Source organism: Sturnira hondurensis, unplaced genomic scaffold (assembly GCF_014824575.4).
Source record: "Sturnira hondurensis isolate 20B ecotype Veracruz unplaced genomic scaffold, ASM1482457v3 Scaffold0007865, whole genome shotgun sequence".
In the NCBI taxonomy this organism is placed as follows: domain Eukaryota; kingdom Metazoa; phylum Chordata; class Mammalia; order Chiroptera; family Phyllostomidae; genus Sturnira; species Sturnira hondurensis.
The window spans coordinates 14,481,557-14,500,715 of record NW_028080496.1 but is presented as its reverse complement, the minus strand read 5'-3'; the positions used below and the strand labels follow the sequence as shown (position 1 = coordinate 14,500,715).

The 19,159-nt window shown below is 50.0% G+C and overlaps 1 protein-coding gene across 1 annotated transcript in view; it reads left to right on the top strand.

The window, feature by feature from the left end:
• Nucleotides 1–19,159, top strand: part of OCA2 (OCA2 melanosomal transmembrane protein) — a 158,036-nt gene that overhangs the window by 60,288 nt on the left and 78,589 nt on the right. Inside the window, exons 13-18 of the mRNA XM_037053812.1 lie at nucleotides 69–193; nucleotides 2,443–2,581; nucleotides 7,322–7,454; nucleotides 9,530–9,677; nucleotides 11,008–11,065; nucleotides 14,904–15,012. Of these exons, the coding sequence (XP_036909707.1) occupies nucleotides 69–193; nucleotides 2,443–2,581; nucleotides 7,322–7,454; nucleotides 9,530–9,677; nucleotides 11,008–11,065; nucleotides 14,904–15,012 (712 nt within the window). The remainder of the gene's footprint in view (nucleotides 1–68; nucleotides 194–2,442; nucleotides 2,582–7,321; nucleotides 7,455–9,529; nucleotides 9,678–11,007; nucleotides 11,066–14,903; nucleotides 15,013–19,159) is intronic.

Below are 19,159 nucleotides of genomic sequence, written 5' to 3'. Positions count from 1 at the left end.
AGCCCCTGGTTCTCAGAAACCCTAATGACTGTCCTGTCTGTCCTTCATGCACGTGCTGTGCGCCCCAGGCCTACCGACTGTCCCGGGGACGAGTGTGGCCCATGATCTTCATGCTCTGCCTCATTGCCGCCATCCTGTCTGCCTTCCTGGACAACGTTACCACCATGCTCCTCTTCACTCCCGTGACCATAAGGTAGGCGGAGCGGCCCTCGAGGGTACAGGGCAGGTGGACTCACCCTCAAGAGTCGGAATACATGGGCCTCGCTCCCCTGTGGGGACACACTGCTTGGGGTCAGGCGCGCTCGTCCTTGTGTCTGGTGCCTGTGGCACCAGACACAGGCATGATGGGGCAGCGGGACAGCCCCACCCACCTGGGCTGGTCCTGGGTAGGAAGAGGGGAAACGGGTACTCCTGGGGCACGGGGGACAAGCTAGGTAGTGAGGGGCTTTGGATGAGTCACTTCATAGGCCTGGTCTGGGTTGTACCATGAAAGGCATTTACACACACTAGGGTTGTGCGGCTTCTGCCAGACAAGGAACTTTCCTGGACGTGAGGCATGAGGCAAGTTCAAAGTCACCACCTGGGAATACTGCTGGAGCTCGGGCCTGATTCTGGGCCAGGATGCCTTTGGCGTTTGGAGAGTGGTGATGCTGGGAAGGGGAGAGAGTGGGCTGTGGGGCAGGGGGAGAAGGAGTGAGGGCGGGGAGGAGCAGAGTGCAGACAGCGCCCCCTCCTGGACACGGTGTGTAGCGTCCAGTCTCTTGCCCAAGGTCCTGCAGGCTTGGCTGCATTGTCCCGCCTGCTGGAAGGCAGAGGTCTGGGAGGAGCTATGTAGCCCTCACCTTGCTGGGTAGGGGTCTGGCACCCCCAGAGCCCAGGCCTTTCAGGGAGCAAACGAGGGATGGGGTGAGCACGTTTCAGGGAACTGTAAATGTGAACGCATGCTCCTAACAGCAGACACCACCCTGTCCCCAGGCCACACCCCTACTCAGCTGTGACACTGGTCTGACAGCCATGGTACCCCACCCCGCTCTCTGACGTTGGCCAGGCAGGCTCCAGGGGCCACTGTGTCCATGGTGTCCCTGTGCAGCTGGGACACCCGAGGCATCTCCGCCTTGCCAGGGTTTGTCTTATGCTCCCTGCTCTCGGAATGGGCTTGTCACTCTATATGAGAGTAGCAGTTCCAGTGACTTGTCTAAAAGTGCATCCTTCAAGATTCAAGCACCAGTCAGTGTGCTCAGGTTGACTGTTTACATCACTACGTTTTTATGACTTTATAAGCTTAGTCCCATTCCTCTGCCCTTGCCTGGACCCAGTCCTGTGAAACAGCAAATGGTAGATGGGAAGCCGGTGTCGCTGATGAGCACATGCTAATTGTTTCCTTCTGGAAGCACATCCTGGGAGCGCCTCCAGGTGAGAGCTGCTGCCCGTTGGGGTCAGATGCACAGTTGAGCCCTCCCCCTTGTCCCCCCTCCCCCTACAAGACACCACTCCATGCCAAGCTTCTGCTGGCTCCAGGGGCCCAGCCCCCTCTGATAGCGCTGGCTGCGCTCTGAGCCTTGAGACCCTGCTTCCGTGTGGAACTGGGTGATTTGGGTGCACAGGTGTGGAGCATGACGTGACAGGTTTCCCCAACGTTCTTTGGAGCCGCTGGTTCTATATCTCAGCTGCGTGCTCCCGGACTGCGTGGGGAGGTGTACGGGGCTGCCCTGCAGGCCCACCCTCAGGGAGAGACCTGTTGTGGACTGGGCCAGAGGACCACTGGGCTTTCTGAGGTTCCGAGACAAGTCTTGGGTGCAGCTGAGGTGGTAACCCACCGTTATAGAGAGCGAGCCCCTTCTCTGAGGAAGACGTCCCAGTCTCAGGCCATTATGACAGGGCAGGCACAATAGGGCCTCGGCACCTGAGAAAGGCCATTTTGTGGGCCCACCATGTTTCAGAGATTCAGTGTATAACTTAAGATGTTTTGGCTACATTTTAACACGCTGTGGTTTCCTTGGGAAACCACCTGGGTGAGGAGCTAGGTGGGCAGAATTGGCATGAGCCACTGGGCTTTCTGCCCTGGCCCCACCCCGGACCCAGAGGGGTCTGGTGGCCTGTGCTCATTCCCCTGCCCCAGAACCTGCCTTCTGCTGGGGCCTGCCACAGGGGACTGTGTCTCCTCCAGGCCTGTAGGGGGCAGTATACATTTTCACACTGAGGCCCAGAGGGGTGATGGGCTTACTTTTGGAGAAATGTGATCCTGAGAGCTGCTGCTGCCTCTGTAGCTCTCTCTGTAGCCTCGTCATGGTTTACACGCAGTTCTGCCCTTCTTTATAGGTGTGCACACACATGTGCACACGCCTCCCTTGTGCAAGCAAGTGCTTTAACAATAACTTACATTGCCCATGGACCTTTTACAATGTGAACAGTAGGCCTGCTTTGGTTTTCTGTTTGTGACAGATTGTGTGAGGTGCTCAACCTTGACCCGAGACAAGTCCTGATTGCAGAGGTGGTCTTCACGAACATTGGAGGAGCCGCCACCGCCATCGGGGACCCGCCAAATGTCATCATCGTTTCCAACCAGGAGCTGAGGAAGATGGTGCGGACCAGTGGGACAGGGCTGCTTCCAGGGACTACAGACCCAACTTCCTGCCCGCTTAGCTTCCTCCTAGCGTGGGTGGCTTTGTTGGAAATCATCCCGTGTCACCTCTTCTCAGGAGGTGCTGCTGGTTATCCTGAGAGGAGGAGGTTAGCCGGCTGGTTTTCCAATGTGGAGTTAAGTGGTCTGAGTTTCCTTCTCATTCTGATTCATTTTTTAAAAGATTTTATTGATTTATTTTTAGAGAGAGGGGAAGGGAAGAAGAAAGAGAAAGAGAGAAACATCAATGTGTGGTTGCCTCTCAAGTGCCCCCTACTGGGGACCTGCAACCCAGGCATGTGCCCTGACTGGGAATCAAACCCGCGACCCTTTGGTTCACAGGCCCTGTGCTCAATCCAGTGAGCCACACCAGCCAGGAAAACTTTAACATTTTTAATGGAAACATAAGTTGCAGTAAGACAGGTGTACAAGTGGTTCAGCTGAGACTATGAGCAGTGAAACCTCATGTGACTGCCAGTTTGTGTTGTCTCTCTTTTTTTTATCTTTTTATGACAATATATTAATAAATGCTCCAACAGGTGACTCGCCCCTGGTGGCATCGCGTGAGGGTTCATGTAAAAATCCCAGGTGTGATGTCTTTCTTGGACAAAGTCGAGCTAGTTCGGCATCATTTAAAGCCTGCCCTTAGAGACCTAGGCCTCGGTGTTCCGAACTAAACAGTGGGATGCGACCCATGATGGGCCCCGGGGCCTGGGTTTCTACTAAGTCACCCAGGAAGCTGAACAGCCTGCCCGACTATTCCCACATCCTCCATGGCATGCTGACATGCTGTAGTACATTCCCAGCCTTTAGATCTGGCGGTGAGGGAAAAAAAGGTGAGGTTTTTGTGCAATATACACAGAGGGCCCTGGATGAGTTCACCCACTCAAGCCACACTGAGGCTCAGCTTAGCCTCTTCAAACACATTTGTGACAAAGTGACTTCCTCTGGGGACATGGCCTTGATTTACTGAAGACAGCATTCCTTGTTTTCCGGTTAATGAGTTTCCCGGAGTTTTGGATTAAACATATCCAAAGGTATCCGATGAATGGCCTGCTGTGGAGAATCAGAGTGGTTTTAATTCATTTTATCGCAGGTCAGAGATCAAGGAGGACTTACTGGGTCGGGGGCACAAACAAACTCGTAGTTCCAGTGGCGTGTCCTCAGCAGAGGTTAATTTATAATATCTCATTGTCAATGATGACAGCGTACCACATGTGTGTACCACGTGATGGGCACACTCACTGTCATTCTTTGGCTCATCAATGCACTGAAATGAAAACAGATTCTAAAAAAAATCAATTTTAAAATGAATGTTTCAAATATTCACCAAGAAAATTAATACTGTCACCGGATGGTCACCGGCTCCAATTTGGAGTGCGATACTTCATTCAGAGCAAAACAGCCGAAAGGTCAACAGCCGGGCTGTGAGGCAGCCTGGGGCCAGGCCCCCTCCCCAGTCCGCCCTGCTCTGCTCCGATCAGGTCTGGTTCACTCTGGTGGGCTCCACTCGGCTTCTCTGTTCCACAGAGAAGTTACAGGAGGGTGTCAGGAGACTTCGTGCAACTCTAACCCTTTCCACACACTGCTCGGTCCGCCCTGGTCACTGGTGGCGGAATTTCCAGCACTGAACAGGTAGCGGGGGAGACCTCCGGGGCCCACCACGTGGCCTATCCTGAACTCCCCGCCACCCACCCCGCCAGCCCGGGCAGAGTCTGCAGAACTGTCAGATCCCACGGCAACAACGCAGGGCTTGCCCCCCTCCCCCCATGCAATAGCCTACTGGGTCTGTAATTCTCTTCTGCTGGTTACCTTTGCTCCTTCGTGCCTGTTCCAGGGTGACCCAGTGGCCACGCCACTATTGAGCACACGCAAAAAGGCTTTTTAGAGGAGCCGTGCCCCCCGTGCTTTTGAGAGGCTTTTCTCAAGTCAGAGGAAGGCTTTGTGCAGAGTGCCCAGGAGGTGCGGCGCCCAGGGACGTTCTTCTGGCCTTTCCATTCATGCCCCATGCGCTGGGCATGCTGGGACATTTGTGGCTTTCCCACCACACCCGGTGCGCTGTGCATGCTGGGATGTTTCTGTGGCTTTCCCATTATACCCTGTGTGCTTTGCATGACGGGACATTTTCTCACAGCTTTCCCGTGGTGCCCTCTGTGCTGCGCATGCTGATGGTTGTTCACCACGGTTTTCCCACCACAGCCTGTGTGCTGTGCATGCTGGGATGTTCTTCTGCTACTCCTCCACTATGGTTTCCTCTGCTTCATCTGCCAATATTTTGGTGTCGTCTCTCTCTCTGCTATTTGCTGCTCTGCCTCTCTGGTCACATTCTGTCGGTCTCCTTTGTGGGTTTTCTGCTTCCACACCCCTCCCCAACATCCCTGGGCCTTGGGGTTCTGATTTTGTCACCTTTTCCCTCTGGGTCAGCATTCTCTAGCGGAGCTCGCACACTGCAATGGCCAGTGTGCTGGGATTATGCACCCATGTCTCTGCCGGAGGCTCTTAGCCCCCGCAGGCCCACGTGCCCGGATCGCTCCCCCACATACTCAGCGGGTCCAAGGGTATCCTGCACTGGCTCCCTCCCGGCTGATATCACACTCACTCCTGCAGCACTCAGTCCTCTCCTTACTGGGTCTCCAGACAGGACTCTGTCCTCTGATTGCACCGCAATACACGTGCAGTAGATTCAGCTGAGCACTACGTTCATAAGAATTTCTTTACGTTTCTCAGAGGAACTCAGGAAACAATTTCGGCGGCAACCACACAGCTGCAACCCAGTTGGTTTGTCTCAAAGCTGGTCTGAATGCGGTCTCCCTGGAAAATGATATCGGTGGGCCAGGGGTTCCCTAGCTGGCGCATATGTATATCTATTTAAATGAGGCTGTGGATGTTCTAATCTGCTTCTGGGGATTCTGTTAGGCTGTTTTACTGCCTCAACATTTGAGCACATACACGACCAAAGAGGACATTCTGGAAAATTAAGAAGGAAGCAGCTCAGTGGTGCCCAAACCCAAACGGTATGAAACAAAGGCTGAGAGGGGATTAAAACAGAGCCGGTGCCTTGCAGGAGGGGGCTGCACGTGAGCACCGTGTTGATGTAGGTGTAATAGTGAGTGGTTTTTGTCCCTGAGAACATTAAGGAGGGGAGGCTAGGGAACTGTAGAGGCTCGTGAAAGCAGCAGGGAGGCAGAGATACACGCACCTACTAAGCACAGTGAAAGCATTTGCATTTCATTGTAACTTGCGTCTCCCTGTATTGCTTCTTAAAATTTTCAGGTTGGGCCCTGGCTGGTGTAGCTCAGTGGACTGAGTGCCGGCCTGTGAACCAAAGGTTAGCTGGTTCCATTCCCAGTCAGGGCACATGCCTGGGTTGTGGGTCAGGTCCCCAGGAGGGGGTGTACGAGAGGCAACCACACACTGATGTTTCTTTCCTTCTCTTTCTCCTTCCCTTCCCCTCTCTCTAAAAATAGATAAATCTTTAAAAAATTTTTCAGGTGGGATTTTTTTCTTCCTGCATTGTTCTTACTTGATAAATCTACCCATTATAACTTGAGTAGCAACCAAATATTTCTACTAAATGCTGGGATACCGTGAGTCCTTCTTTTCCTTCCTTCCTCTCTCCCCCCTCTTTCCCTCTTTCCCTTCCTTTCTTTCTCATCTCCCAAGGATATGTTTATTTATTTCAGAGAGAGACACGGAGGGAGAGAGAGAGAAAGAGAGACATCAATGTGAGAGAGATAGGTTGATCAGTTGCCTCCCATGCGTGCTCTGACTGGGATCGAACCCACAAGGTTTTGGTGCACGGAATGATGTGCCAACCAACTGAGCTACCTGGCCAGGGCAGTCCTTTCCTTTCTTTAACCTACTCCTCACTTGTTTTTCAATTGTTCCATCATTTCTAAGGGGACAAAATCTATAGTTCTTAGGTTCCAAAGATACCCAGAATACTCAGGGTACAAGCACCACTGCCTTGGTGGGGTCCTTTCTCCCCAAAATTTTAATTAGATTTCATGAATAATTTGGTATAAAGGCAAATACATTGAGTATATTTTACGCCATTTTTGGACTTAGAAGTTCTTTTTTTGTTGTTTTTTTTCTGATTTTAGAGGAAATTAAAATATTTTCAGTGGCCCCTGAAAGTATCATGGGCTTTTTTTATAACCAGATATTTGGAGCATGATTTCTATAGAAAAACCAAGTGTAAGGTAACATCATAATTGAAGCACTACCCTGGCTGCTGGCTCGGTTGGTTGGAGCATTGTCCTGAACGTCACAAGGTTGGGGGTTCGATCCTTGCTTGGGTTGTATATGGGAGACCATGGATCAGTTTTTCTCTCTCAGGCTGATGTTTCTCTCTCTCCTTTCCTCTCTCTCTAAGATCTATAAACATTTTAAAAATCAAAAAAAGAACTACCAGAAAAGTGGTGAATTCTTTTATGACCATTGAAATATCCCACCAACCCCAGCTCTTTGCAGGCTCTTCTGCCATCTATAGCAGATGAGCCCATATAGCGCCACCTGTCACTGCAATGCTATTTGTCAAGGGAAGCCCCTGGATATGCAGGGAAGAGCAAGAGACTAAGATTTCAGATTATTATACACAGGCAAGCTTAATCTTTGACGCAACTTTATTGGTAGTGAGGGTGGCGTGGGGGCTGTACCTGTGGGAGGACCATCACTTAATGTCCCCTTTCCCATTTCCAGGGTGTGGACTTCGCGGGATTCACAGCACACATGTTCGTTGGGATCTGCTTTGTTCTCTTGTTCTCCTTCCCACTCCTCAGGCTCCTGTTCTGGAAGAAAAAGTTGTACAACAAGGAACCCAGTGAGATTGTTGGTGAGTAGAAGTGCCTCGCCCTGTGGATCCAGAGGATGCCTCCATAATGTTATTTTTTTTCCAGGGGAAGTTTCCAGAGAAAGGCAGGAGGTTCATCATGTGTGGGACATTGGGGAAGTGTCCGTCACTGGGGTGCTGTGCACTCAGTAGGTCCTCGTCTGCTTCCTGGTCCCCAGTGTGCTTTCAGGGGCTTTAAATCCAGGAGCTCCGCCTGTTTAGTTCTTAAAAAATTAAACTTGTTCAGGTAACACTGGTGAATGCTACATAATTTTAAGGTGTCCAACATTGTCATTTGACATCTCTGCATGCAATGGCACGTGCAGCACCTGAAGTGGTTTCCTTTTTGCTACTTTTTGTTTTCTGTCCCTCAAGCGAGTGAAATCGTATAGTTTTTCTTTTCTCCTCTCTGACTTATTTCAAACGGCATCATACTCTCAAGACCCATCCATGTTGTCACAAATGGCAGTAGTTCATTTATTTTATGGCTCAGTGGTGTTCCATTGTGATGTGTATGTGTGTTGTGTCTTTTTTACCAATCATTTGCAATGGACACTTAGCTTGTTTCCACATCTTATTGTGAATGATGCTGCAGTGAACCTAGGGGTGCATATATTTTTATTTTTCATTTAAGTACCCGTAGGTGGAATTGCTATGTTTCATGGTAGCTCTATTCTTAATTTTTTTCAGGATATACTCTTTTCCATAGTGGATGCAGCAATTTACAATGTGCCCGGGGCGCCCCCTTTCCACCTCCTCACAAGCACTTGTTACTACTTGTCTTGTTGGTGATGGCCATTCTAACAGGTGTGAGGTGGTTTCTCATGGTGGTTTTGATGTTCATTTCCTTGATTAGCGATGTTGAGCATCTTTTCATGTATCTGTTGGCCCTCTGTAAGTCTTTCTTGGAAAAGTGTCTGTCCAGGTCCTTTGCCCATTTTTAAATTGGGCTGTTTGTTTGTTGTTGTGGTTGAGTGGTATGAGTCCTTTATATATTTCAGATATCAACCCCTGATTGGAAGTATCATTTGCAAATATCTTTTCCCATTTGCATTGCCTTTTTGTTTTGTCGATGGCTTCTTTTGCTGTGTAGAAGCCTTTTAGTTGATGTAGTTCCATTCATTTATTTTTACTTTGTTTCCCTTGCTTTTGGAGTTAAATTCACATAACACGTCTGAGACCTTGTGCATAAGCTTAGAGCCCATGTTTTCTTCTATCATTTTACTATTTCAGGTTTGACACTGAAGAGTTCAATTCATTTTGAGTTAATTTTTGTGTGTGGTGTAAGATATAGTTTAGTTTCCTATTTCTTTCATGTGGAAGTCCAGTTTTCCCACCACCTTTTACAGAAGAGACTTTTCTTTCTCTGTTGTATATTCTGGCTGCTTTGCTGAAAATTAGTTGCCCGTGGATGAGTGGGTTTATTTCTGGGCTTTCACTTCTGTTCCATTGATCTATGTGTCTGTTTGCTTCCATGATTGTACTGTTTTCATTACTATAGCTTTGTTCTATAGTTTGAAGTTGTGGAGTGAGATACTTCTGCTTTGCTCTTCTCACGATTGCTTTGGCTGTTTGGGGTCTTTTGTGGTTCCATACAGATTTAAGAAATTTTTGTTTTATTTCTTTTGTGGTTCCGTTGGGATTTTTAAAGAAGACTTTATTTTTTTAAAGGTTTTATTTGTTTATTTTTAGAGTGAGGGGAATGGAGGGAGAAAGAAAGGGAGAGAAGCATCAATGTGTGGTTATTTCTCACATGCCCCCTACTGGGGGCCTGGCTCATAACCCAGGCATGTGTCCTGACTGGGAATTGAACTGGCAACCCTTTGGTTTGCAGGCTTGTGCTCAATTCACCGAGCCACACTAGCCAGGACTATGTCTATTGTAGTATTAAAAGTGAGCTTCGTCTCCTGGTTCCATTATGATAGCTCACATGCGAAGAATCCACTGCTTTGGTTTGGCCCACTATTGGTGCCTCCTCAGGGGGTATGTTTCTTGTTCTTGGAAGACGGTGAGGGAAGCCTGGTGTCTGTTGGCTTCTGGGGCTGCAGGAGACTCAGCTTGGCTTTTGTTTGCTGCAGAGCTGAAGCATGAAATCCACGTGTGGCGCCTGACTGCGCAGCGCATCAGCCCAGCCAGCCGTGAGGAGACGGCCGTGCAGGGCCTGCTTTTGAGGAAGGTGCAGGCGCTGGAGCAGTTGCTGGCCCGGAGGCTGCACAGCTTCCACAGGTACCAGGCTGGGGCTCCGCTCGGGCCGCCCTCGGTTCGCACATCGGTTGTCCTCGATGACAGGATGGCGTCAGTCACTTGTCTGCCACCACCCTACTCATGCCCAGGTGTCACACAATATATAAATCTAGTGAGTTACAAGCTGACTGTGTGCAGCTACAAAACAGTAACAGAACTGTGTGCTAATGAGTAAGTTTAGGGCACCATGTGCTGTGCTGAGCCTCCCGTGGTGTGTTAGTTTATACAACCCTTTCCCAGCTCTGCAGAGCTCTGGTTAAGGCCAAGAAAATTGAGGCTCAGAGAGGCTGAGGGATTTGCCCAGGGTGACAGAGTGAGGAAAGCGCACACTGGGGATGAAGTCACACTCTCAGCCATGCCTGTCTCACTGCCACGTGTCACGCTCATTGCATAGCAAGAATTGAAAATAATTAATGTAACAAACTAATAGAATTCCTGTAGTTGATTTTCAGGGAGCTCAAAGAATGTCTGACCATACATAGTTCATTTTTTAAAAAAAATTTAAAGATTATATTTATCTATTTTTGGAGATGGGAAAGGAGAGAGAAAGAGAAACATCAATGTATGGTTGCCTCTTGTGCGCCCCCTACTGGGGACCTGGCCTGCAACTCAGGCATGTGCCCTGACTGGGAATCAAACTGGTGACCCTTTGATTTGCAGGCTTGCACTCAACCTACTGGGCCACACCAGCCAGGGCCTCAGTTCATTTTTTTAAATCCTCACCCATGAGGATATATTTTTTAAATTGATTTTAGAGAGAGGAAAGTGGGGAGAGGAAAAAGAGAGAGAAACATTGATATAAGAGAGAAACATTGATTGGTTGCTTCTCACATGCGCACTGATTGAACACCCAACCTAGGCATGTGCCCTGACTTGGAATCAAACCTGCAACTTCTTGCCATGTAGGAAAATACTCCAACCAACTGTGCTACACCTGCCAGGGCAAAAGTGCCATTTCCTTTACTTCATAAAAGTAGAGAGTAAGCAGAGGAAAACAAGGGCGGCTTAGTGTCCTTCACTTTTTGTTCACATTTTGGCCAGGGTTCCGATGTGCGCGAGGCTTGCACTCACACACGTTCCATCAAGCAGTCCCATCACATCCTATGTTGTTTTTCCTTGGAAATATAGAGCGAGCATCTTGCGCAGTCCATAAACCCAGCTCCATCGGCCAATTTCCATGTGCCTCATGACATGGCCCCATCAGGTGTCCCAGTGGGTGGCATCCAGTGCACCAGGAGCTGTTGGCCACGCCCTGCTGATGTCACTGCTCAGTGTTGCCAGGAGGATAATGAGTGTCCTTGTTTCATTTCAGACAAATCTCACAGGAAGATAAGAATTGGGAGACCAATATCCAGGAGTTGCAAAAAAAGGTAGTGTGATTCATTTACTATGGGGTTCTTTTCTTTTCTTTTTTAAAAAAGATTTTATTTATTTTTAGACAGAGAGGAAGGGAGGGAGAAAGAGAGAGAGAAACATCAATGTGTGGTTGCCTCCCCCATCCCCCCTACTGGGGACCTGGCCCACAACCCAGGCATGTGCCCTGAGTAGGAATCAAACTGGCAACCCTTTGGTTTGTAGGCTGGCACTCAATCCACCGGACCATACTTGTCAGGGCAATTTCTTTCTTGTTTCCTTTATTTTCCATTGTTAACACTATTGCAGATGTACCCCTTCTCTCCTTTGCTCCCCTCCTTCCATACCCCGCTGCCCCTTCCCCCGGCCCTCACCACACTGTTGCATAAATGTTCTTTGGCTAACCCTTCCCCTTCTTTCATCCAGCCCCCTTCCCCTCCCCTCTAACAGCTGTCCGTCTGTTCCATGGGTCCATGCCTCTGTTTCTATTTCATTCATCGGTTTATTTTGTTCACTAGATTTCACGTGGTATTTGTATTTCTCTGACTGGCTTATTTCACTTAGCACAATACTTTTCAGGTCCATCCACACTCTTGCGAAGGGTAAGAGTTTCCTTTGTTCCAGCCAAGGACTCTTCCATTAGGTGACTCACTGCGCAAAGAGGGTCAGGCCCTTTCTTTGCTGCATGTGAATTATAATGGAAAATCATCTCTCTTTTTACTCCTGTAATGGTACACAAGACATAAGCTATTTCCAGAAGTTAATGGGAAAAATATTTTCCTAACGTGGCAGGTTTATTCTTTCCCCCAAGCCACAGAGTAAACTCTTTACCTTCCCTTGGAGGTGGTGTGGCTCTTTCTCTGGCTGAGGAGGTTTTGGGGAAGGCTGGCCAGCACCTGGCTCTCTGAGTCTCAAAGGTGGGGGGCTCCCAGCATGTNGGCTTATTTCACTTAGCACAATACTTTTCAGGTCCATCCACGCTCTTGCAAAGGGTAAGAGTTTCCTTTGTTCCAGCCAAGGACTCTTCCATTAGGTGACTCACTGCGCATAGAGGGTCAGGCTCTTTCTTTGCTGCATGTGAATTATAATGGAAAATCATCTCTCTTTTTACTCCTGTAATGGTACACAAGACATAAGCTATTTCCAGAAGTTAATGGGAAAAATATTTTCCTAATGTGGCAGGTTTATTCTTTCCCCCAAGCCACAGAGTAAACTCTTTACCTTCCCTTGGAGGTGGTGTGGCTCTTTCTCTGGCTGAGGAGGTTTTGGGGAAGGCTGGCCAGCACCTGGCTCTCTGAGTCTCAAAGGTGGGGGGCTCCCAGCATGTGAGTGAGGAGGTCGGGGCCAAGGAAGGCCTTAGGGATGAGAGGGGACATGTGCGTGTTCCGTCCTGTGGCTTTGAGCACCGGAGGCAAAGCTCATTTGGGCATTTTTGCTTCACTTCCAACCTCGGTGGACTTTCCCAGGCCACTCGGGGACGGATGATGCCCCATCCCCACTGGCCAAGATCCATTCAGCGTCTGCTGGGACTCATGGGTAGTTTTATGACATTTTAAATCCATGTAGTTTCTTTCCTGGGGAGAGATCAAACGCCCACTCATTAAAGATGATGGGAACGTTTTGTGCTCGGTGGATGGAGATGTGGGTGTTGGGGTCCTGTTGGGTGATGCATTCTTTGGGGGTTTGGGGCTTGTGGTCCCTCCTCCCAGCTCTGCCCCATTCAGACGGACAGGGCTAGGGAAGAAGAAGCAGCTGTGACAATTTCCTTGGCTCCAGGTTTATCCGGGCCCCGCCCGGCCCGCCAGCTGGCGTGGCTGAGCCTGTAGGTTGGGGAGGAGACCGGGTCCTCTCTGTGCCTGGTGGCCAAGGACCAGGGAGAGGTGGGAGGGAGAACAGGATCCGGGCCCTCACTTCCTGGCAAGATAACAACCAGAGGAGCGACTGGACAGACACCGGAAATAGCAGACCAGCACGGGCTCTGCGGGACCATTTTGGCTCCGCCCACACCTCTCCTTGTCCTGTCCCTGAGCACTGGGCTCAGGCCCGCTCCCTGCAGGTGATGTAGCTGCAGGGCAGGCGCCGCGCCTCCCCTCGCGCCTGGCCAGGGGCCTTCCTCTTACCTCCTGGGTCACCACCATGGACAGACTCGGCCAGCGAAGCTGGTCCTTCTTGGAGGTGGGGTGCGGGGTGGGGTAGGGTGGGTAGGGTGGTGGCTGGACCATGAGCTGAGGCAGATGCCAGGGGAGGAGGGCGGAGGCCCCGGTAGTGACCCCACCGCCTCTGAGCAAAGGGTCGGGGCTGCAGCCAGAGCCTCTGCCACGTAGCTGGATTTGTGCATATTGTTATTTTATTTTAAAGAAAACTTTATTTATTTATTTTTAGAGAAATGGGAAGGGAGGGAGGAAGAGAGAGAGAAACATCCATGTGTGGTTGCCTCTCACACAACCTCTATTGGGGACCTGGCCGGCAACCCAGGCATGTGCCCTGACTGTGAATTGAACCAGTGACCCTTTGGTTTGCAGGCAGGTGCTCAATCCACTGAGCCACACCAGCCAGGGCTGTTTTCATTTTAAATCCTCACTTGAAGGTAAAAGAGACAGAGAGAGAGACAGAGGCACAGAGAGGAACACACAGATAAAAAGAGAAAGAAACAGCAATCAGCAATTCTGTACGTGCCCCAACTGGAGATGGAACCTGCAGCTTAGGTATGGGCCCTGCCCAGGAGTTGAACCCGTAACCTTTGGTGCATAGCATGATGCTCCAACCATCCGAGTCACCTGGCCAGGGCTGCTTGTGATGTTTATGCAGCAACTTGACCTGTGTGAGCAGAGAAGCTGAGAGAGAACATGAACACCTGTATCCATCTCCATGTCTGTGCGCACACCTGTATGTATATACTTGTCCCTGTGCCCACACCCATGGCTAGATGTCCGTGTGTGCCTGAGACAGGCAGATGGATGTGCTGTGGGACTAACCTCAGAAAGGACACAGCCTGATCGTCAGTTGACGCCATGGAGCACGATTCTCACAGAGGCCTGGTGGGGTGCGGCAGGACCACCGCCGACACCTGTGTGGCTCAGGGACCTCACTCCCTGCCGCAGCCCCACACAGGCGTGGCCTTGGAGGGCAGCCCCTGTGGGGGACCTGGCCCCGTCTCGCTCTGTGGTCCAGGCCCATCAGCCACAGGTCTGCCCCTCCTGGGTTAATAAAGCTGCCACAGAGCAGAGAGCGCCTTGTGGCTCCTTCTCTTGTCCCCACACAACTGGGGCAGGCTCCCATGGGTGTTGTCCTATCAAGTAGAAGAGACCTGAATGCCTGCCAGGGTCCCCGTGAGTGTTGCATGAAAGGACCTGATAGGGAACTTCGGCAGGACTCATGCTATTGAAGGAACAGGAGACCTTTGGCACCACTATGAGCAAGGACACGCCCAGAGGAAAGAAAATTCGCCCTGGGAGGCGATGAGCACACGGGACCTGTGGAGATGAACGTGTGTCTAAGGGCCAGGTCCCTTGGTCTCACATGTCGTCTCCCTGGTGGCCTTGCCGATGCCTCTCCTCCCTCCCACCCTGGGGCTGGGACCAGCGTGACACGCTCAGTGTCCTATTGAAAAGCCACTTAGCCAGGTGTCAGAAGGATCGCACTGCGTTATAAAGTTGCTGTTTATTTTCCATAAGGATTTTGAATGCTCTAACTCCAAATCTGTGTGGTTTTCCTCAGAACATGTTTCTTCTTTCTCTGCTTTCAAGTTCAAGGCCTTTTTGTTCTCACCCTACGGAGAACTTGGCGGTGACTCGGGCCACAGGGGACGATGGCCCTGTGGCCGATGTCAGAACGCCCTTGCCCTCTCTCTCCCAGCACAGGATATTGGACGGGGTTCTTCTGGCCAAGTGCTTGGCGGTGTTGAGCATCGTCATCCTCATGTTCTTCCTTAACTCCTTCGTCCCTGGAGTCCATCTTGATCTGGGTGAGTCTCATCGCTGTCGGTGGGTTTTCTTGCTACACTTTGCACTTGACCTCACAGCCAGAAAGGGAGGTTTCAGGCTGGTTCTCGGACCCTGGTGATGTGGCAGGGCCAGCGAGGGCAGAGATGGAGGGTGTAGAGGGTAGCCAGCCTTCCAGGGGACGGGGAAAGTCTTTCTCTCACTCTCTTTCTCCCTCCCTTGCCCTCTGTCTAAAAATAAAAAAAAAATCTGAAAAAGAAATATTCTATTTATTTATTTAGAGAAAGGGGAAGGGAGGGAGAAAGAGAGGGAGAGGAGCATCAATGTGTGGTTGCCTCTCACACGCCTCCAGCTGGGGACCTGGACTGCAACCTAGGCTCTGACTGGGAATCAAACTGGCGACCCTCTGGTTCTCAGGCCGGTGCTCAACCCACTGAGCCACAGCCCCAGTGGTAACATCTTTATACTGTTCCTGGAGAAGCAACCCCTGCCCCCTGGAACAGACAGGAAGTCAGGGCGGCAGGGCCAGAGTTTCACCAGCCCCCCCCGTTCGTCTCAGATCATGCCTCTGTTCCTGTCCTGAGGGCCACCTGCCCCTGGAGGTTTCTCTTCTCTCGTTTTTCCCTGTGACACTATCACTTGCCATGGTCTTAGCTGTCTGTTAGGGTCCAGGGCCCAGCGCCCATCCTCACCTGAGACGCGGTTGCCAGCAGATGGCGCTGTGATACCTCGTGTACCCGGCAGCCTCCCAGGTTAAGGGAACGTGTTGCATTTTCCTGAGGTTTTTCTGATTGACTTCATAGGTATCTCCATGAGTGTCATTATTAGTATTTTTAATTAAAAAAAGTTTATCCTCACCCAAGGACATGCTTATTGATTTTAGAGAGAGGGAAAGGGAGGAAGAAGGAGGGAGAGAAATATCCACTGGTTGCCTCTTGCACATACCCCTACCAGGAACCAAACCCACAACCCAAGCATGTGCCCTGACTGAGAAGGAAACCTCGACCTTCTGATTTATGGGACGACGCTCCAACCCGCAGAGCTACACCAGTCAGGGCTCTTGGGAGGTCACTATTTAATTAACACAAAACACAACTGCTTCCAAAATCCACCCTCCACAAAGGGCAGATTTATGAGGAAGATAAATTTCAGGTGGTGGCAAGGCGTTTTTGCTGTAACCAAAGCTTTGCACGTGGCTTGCTTTCAAAAGTGGGCTTTCCTATTTAAAAATCTTTTTATAACAACTTGATTTGCTGAAACATTTGATGGATATAACTTCTGTAGAAAGCAAAACCCCTCCACTTTGTCCACTAGATGGATAACACAGCCAGGCCTTACTTGTTCATGGCACATCACGGCTTCTTGGGTCCCTGGCTCCTCTGGCTTCATTAGAGTGGGACTCAGTTTCCCTTTGCTCCTTTTCTAGCCTCCTGTGTAGCACATGACACAGGTCTTTTGCCTGCGTGTCCGGCTTTCTACTTTGCCATCACAGCCTCTGATGATTTATTGCCTTAAGGAATCTCACGTCCAATTTGCCAGGTGTCCTGCCCTTGGCTGTCAGGTGACAGGTGTTCTCTGTCCCCACCTGGGAGCGGATCCACAGGATCCTGGGGTAATAAGAAAGAATGCAAAGCTGGAGTCCTAAAAATGTTATGGATTTTATTTGTATTGGGTAGATTAAATCTACAAATTGTGGGTGCAGCCTAATTACTTTTAACTTCACTTCAGACATAGTTTAACATTATAAACCTTTAGTTGCTGTAGGAATGTTAGGTGGTAATTAAGCAAATCTAATAAAACTGGCATTGGTGGGCAGAGGGGTTCTGAACAGATCATTCTGTGCAGTAGTCACAGATTATTTTGTTTTTAATTTCATTCGAGGTTCCACTTTTATGAACAATAGCTTGCATTGGAAAAACCAAAAGATGTTTGGAAGTTTGCATGAGTTTTGTTAGCATTTGGCAGTGGTCTTTATATAAATAGCAATACTTTAAAAATCTTTTACTGATTGATCGGTTGACTGATGGAGAGAGCAAGAGAGAGAGAGCTTGGTTACCTACTGTATATGCCCTGACCAGGGATTGAACTTGCAACCTTTCAGTGTATGGGACGACGCTGCAACCAACTGAGCCACACAGCCAGGGTGATATTTAGGGGTCTTCACCTCGCCACATACCCAGGTAGCTCAGTTGTCACACACAGGTCCTCAGTCTTTCCCTGAAACCCTTGGTGCCAGATATGTTTCAAAATTTTGTTTGTATTCTACAAACACAATTCACTGCACACACTGAATGGTGTGTGATGCAATGGCACCCGCCCGGAGAGGCCCAGGGCCAGCTCCCTGTGATCCCCACGTTCGTGTTTCCATAGCGAAACGTGACTGTGTGTGAGGCGGGATAATGAAGACCGCAAACGACCTCATTTCAATTCAAGTCAGGTTTTACTGACTTTTGACAGAAACTTATAAAAAAGGCGCTCTCCTGACCTGATTCTAAAATTGCAGATTGCTGATTACGAGACTAGAGAGAATATTTGTGAGCTGGCTTGAACAGTTAACTTTGGCCTTAAAATTTATCCCCTTGATTAGCAATTTCCCAGGCCTTCTTGTTTTGATAATTAATTCAGGATATTCCCCCAGGTTCTCTCACAATGTGTTTGATTAGATTTCAGCTCTGGAGATTTTTCTGTGATTATATTTCCCTGATTATGGTTTCGAAATTGCGGGTGTCCCTTGGTGTCCCGCTGTCCAGTAATTTCACTGTAGTCTCTATGAAGGTATTTTCAGCTACCTGATCAGCCGCAATCGAAATTGGATTGTCGGGATGATATCTCGCTAAGTGGCAGTTGCCGGGCTGAGGGACCCTGGGGTGGCAGACTCAGAGGTGAAGGACTCCCTTTTTTGGGGGGCGGCCTCTCCCCAAACACTCTGCTCTCTTTATAGCCTCCTGCTTCTCCATGCCTGGCTGGTTCTTTTCTGGTCTTTTGTCTGCTCATGGCAGAACCATAACAGTCTCATTTGTTTCCTGATTTATAGGGTCTCATTTTCAGCCACATGGAGAGAAACGGTTATTTTGTTTATTTTTAGAGAGAGGGGAAGGGAGGGAGAAAGAGAGGGTGAGAAACATTGATGTGTGAGGGAAACATCAATCAGCTGTCTCTCTCGAGCCCCCAACTGAGGATCCGCCCACAACCCAGGAAAGTGCCCTGACTGGGAATAGAACTGGCGACCCTTTGGTTCCCAGGTTGGGTTAGCTTCCTTTCCTAACCAGAAATTGTGACCAGCAGAACAGGGGCCACCTGGTTCAACATGACTTAGAGTGGCTGGCAGTGTAGTGCTTAGAGAAAGGAGGTCATTGCAGGCTGGATAGACGTCCCCCCCCCCCCCCNCCCCCCCCCCACGCTCCCTACTGTGTTTCCTAGGGCCACTAACTTCTAGTAAGTAAATAACTTCGATTAACCTACTCATTTATTTATCCGGCTGTTCATTCACGAGCCACTATTGCCGGCTGGTCCAGAGACCCCTGCCCTCATCAGTCCCCCATCTGAGGGGTCTGGGTCTGTGTGGACCCACAGGAAGTGTGGTGACGGCTGTTGAGCTAAGTAAGATGCTGAGCTTCAGACGCCAGCGAGGGCGTGGAGTTAGACAGCCTGGTGTGTGGCTTCCAGAAGCGAGGTGCAGATGAACTGGGATAGGTGTTCAAGTAAAATGGAGGTAGGTTAGGAGGGGAAAGGAAATAGAGGCGGAGGAGGAGAAAAAGGAGAGGGAGGAGGAGGGGGAGGAAGTGGAGGAGGAGAGGGGAGGAAGAAGTGGATGAGGGGGAAGGAAGAGGAGGAAGAAGATGAGACAAGAGGAGGAGGAGGGAGAGGAGGTGAAAGGGGGGGAAGAAGTGGGGGAGGGGGAAGGGAAAGGAGGAGGAAGATGAAGAGGAAGAGGAGGAAGAGGAAGCTGAAGAGATGACATCCAGTTGAAGAGACGAGGAAACAGCTCTCATAGAAGGCGGCGTTTGACGTGGCTTGGACACCAGCGTGGTGGTTCAGAAGTGGCCGGCAAAATGAAAGGCTTCAACCAGAAGGCGCAAGTTGAGCCAACACAAGGAAGCAAGTGACCCTTGTGGCATTCACTTCCTGTGAAAAACGGCACCCCTTGCCCACAGCGGCCCACACTGGGAG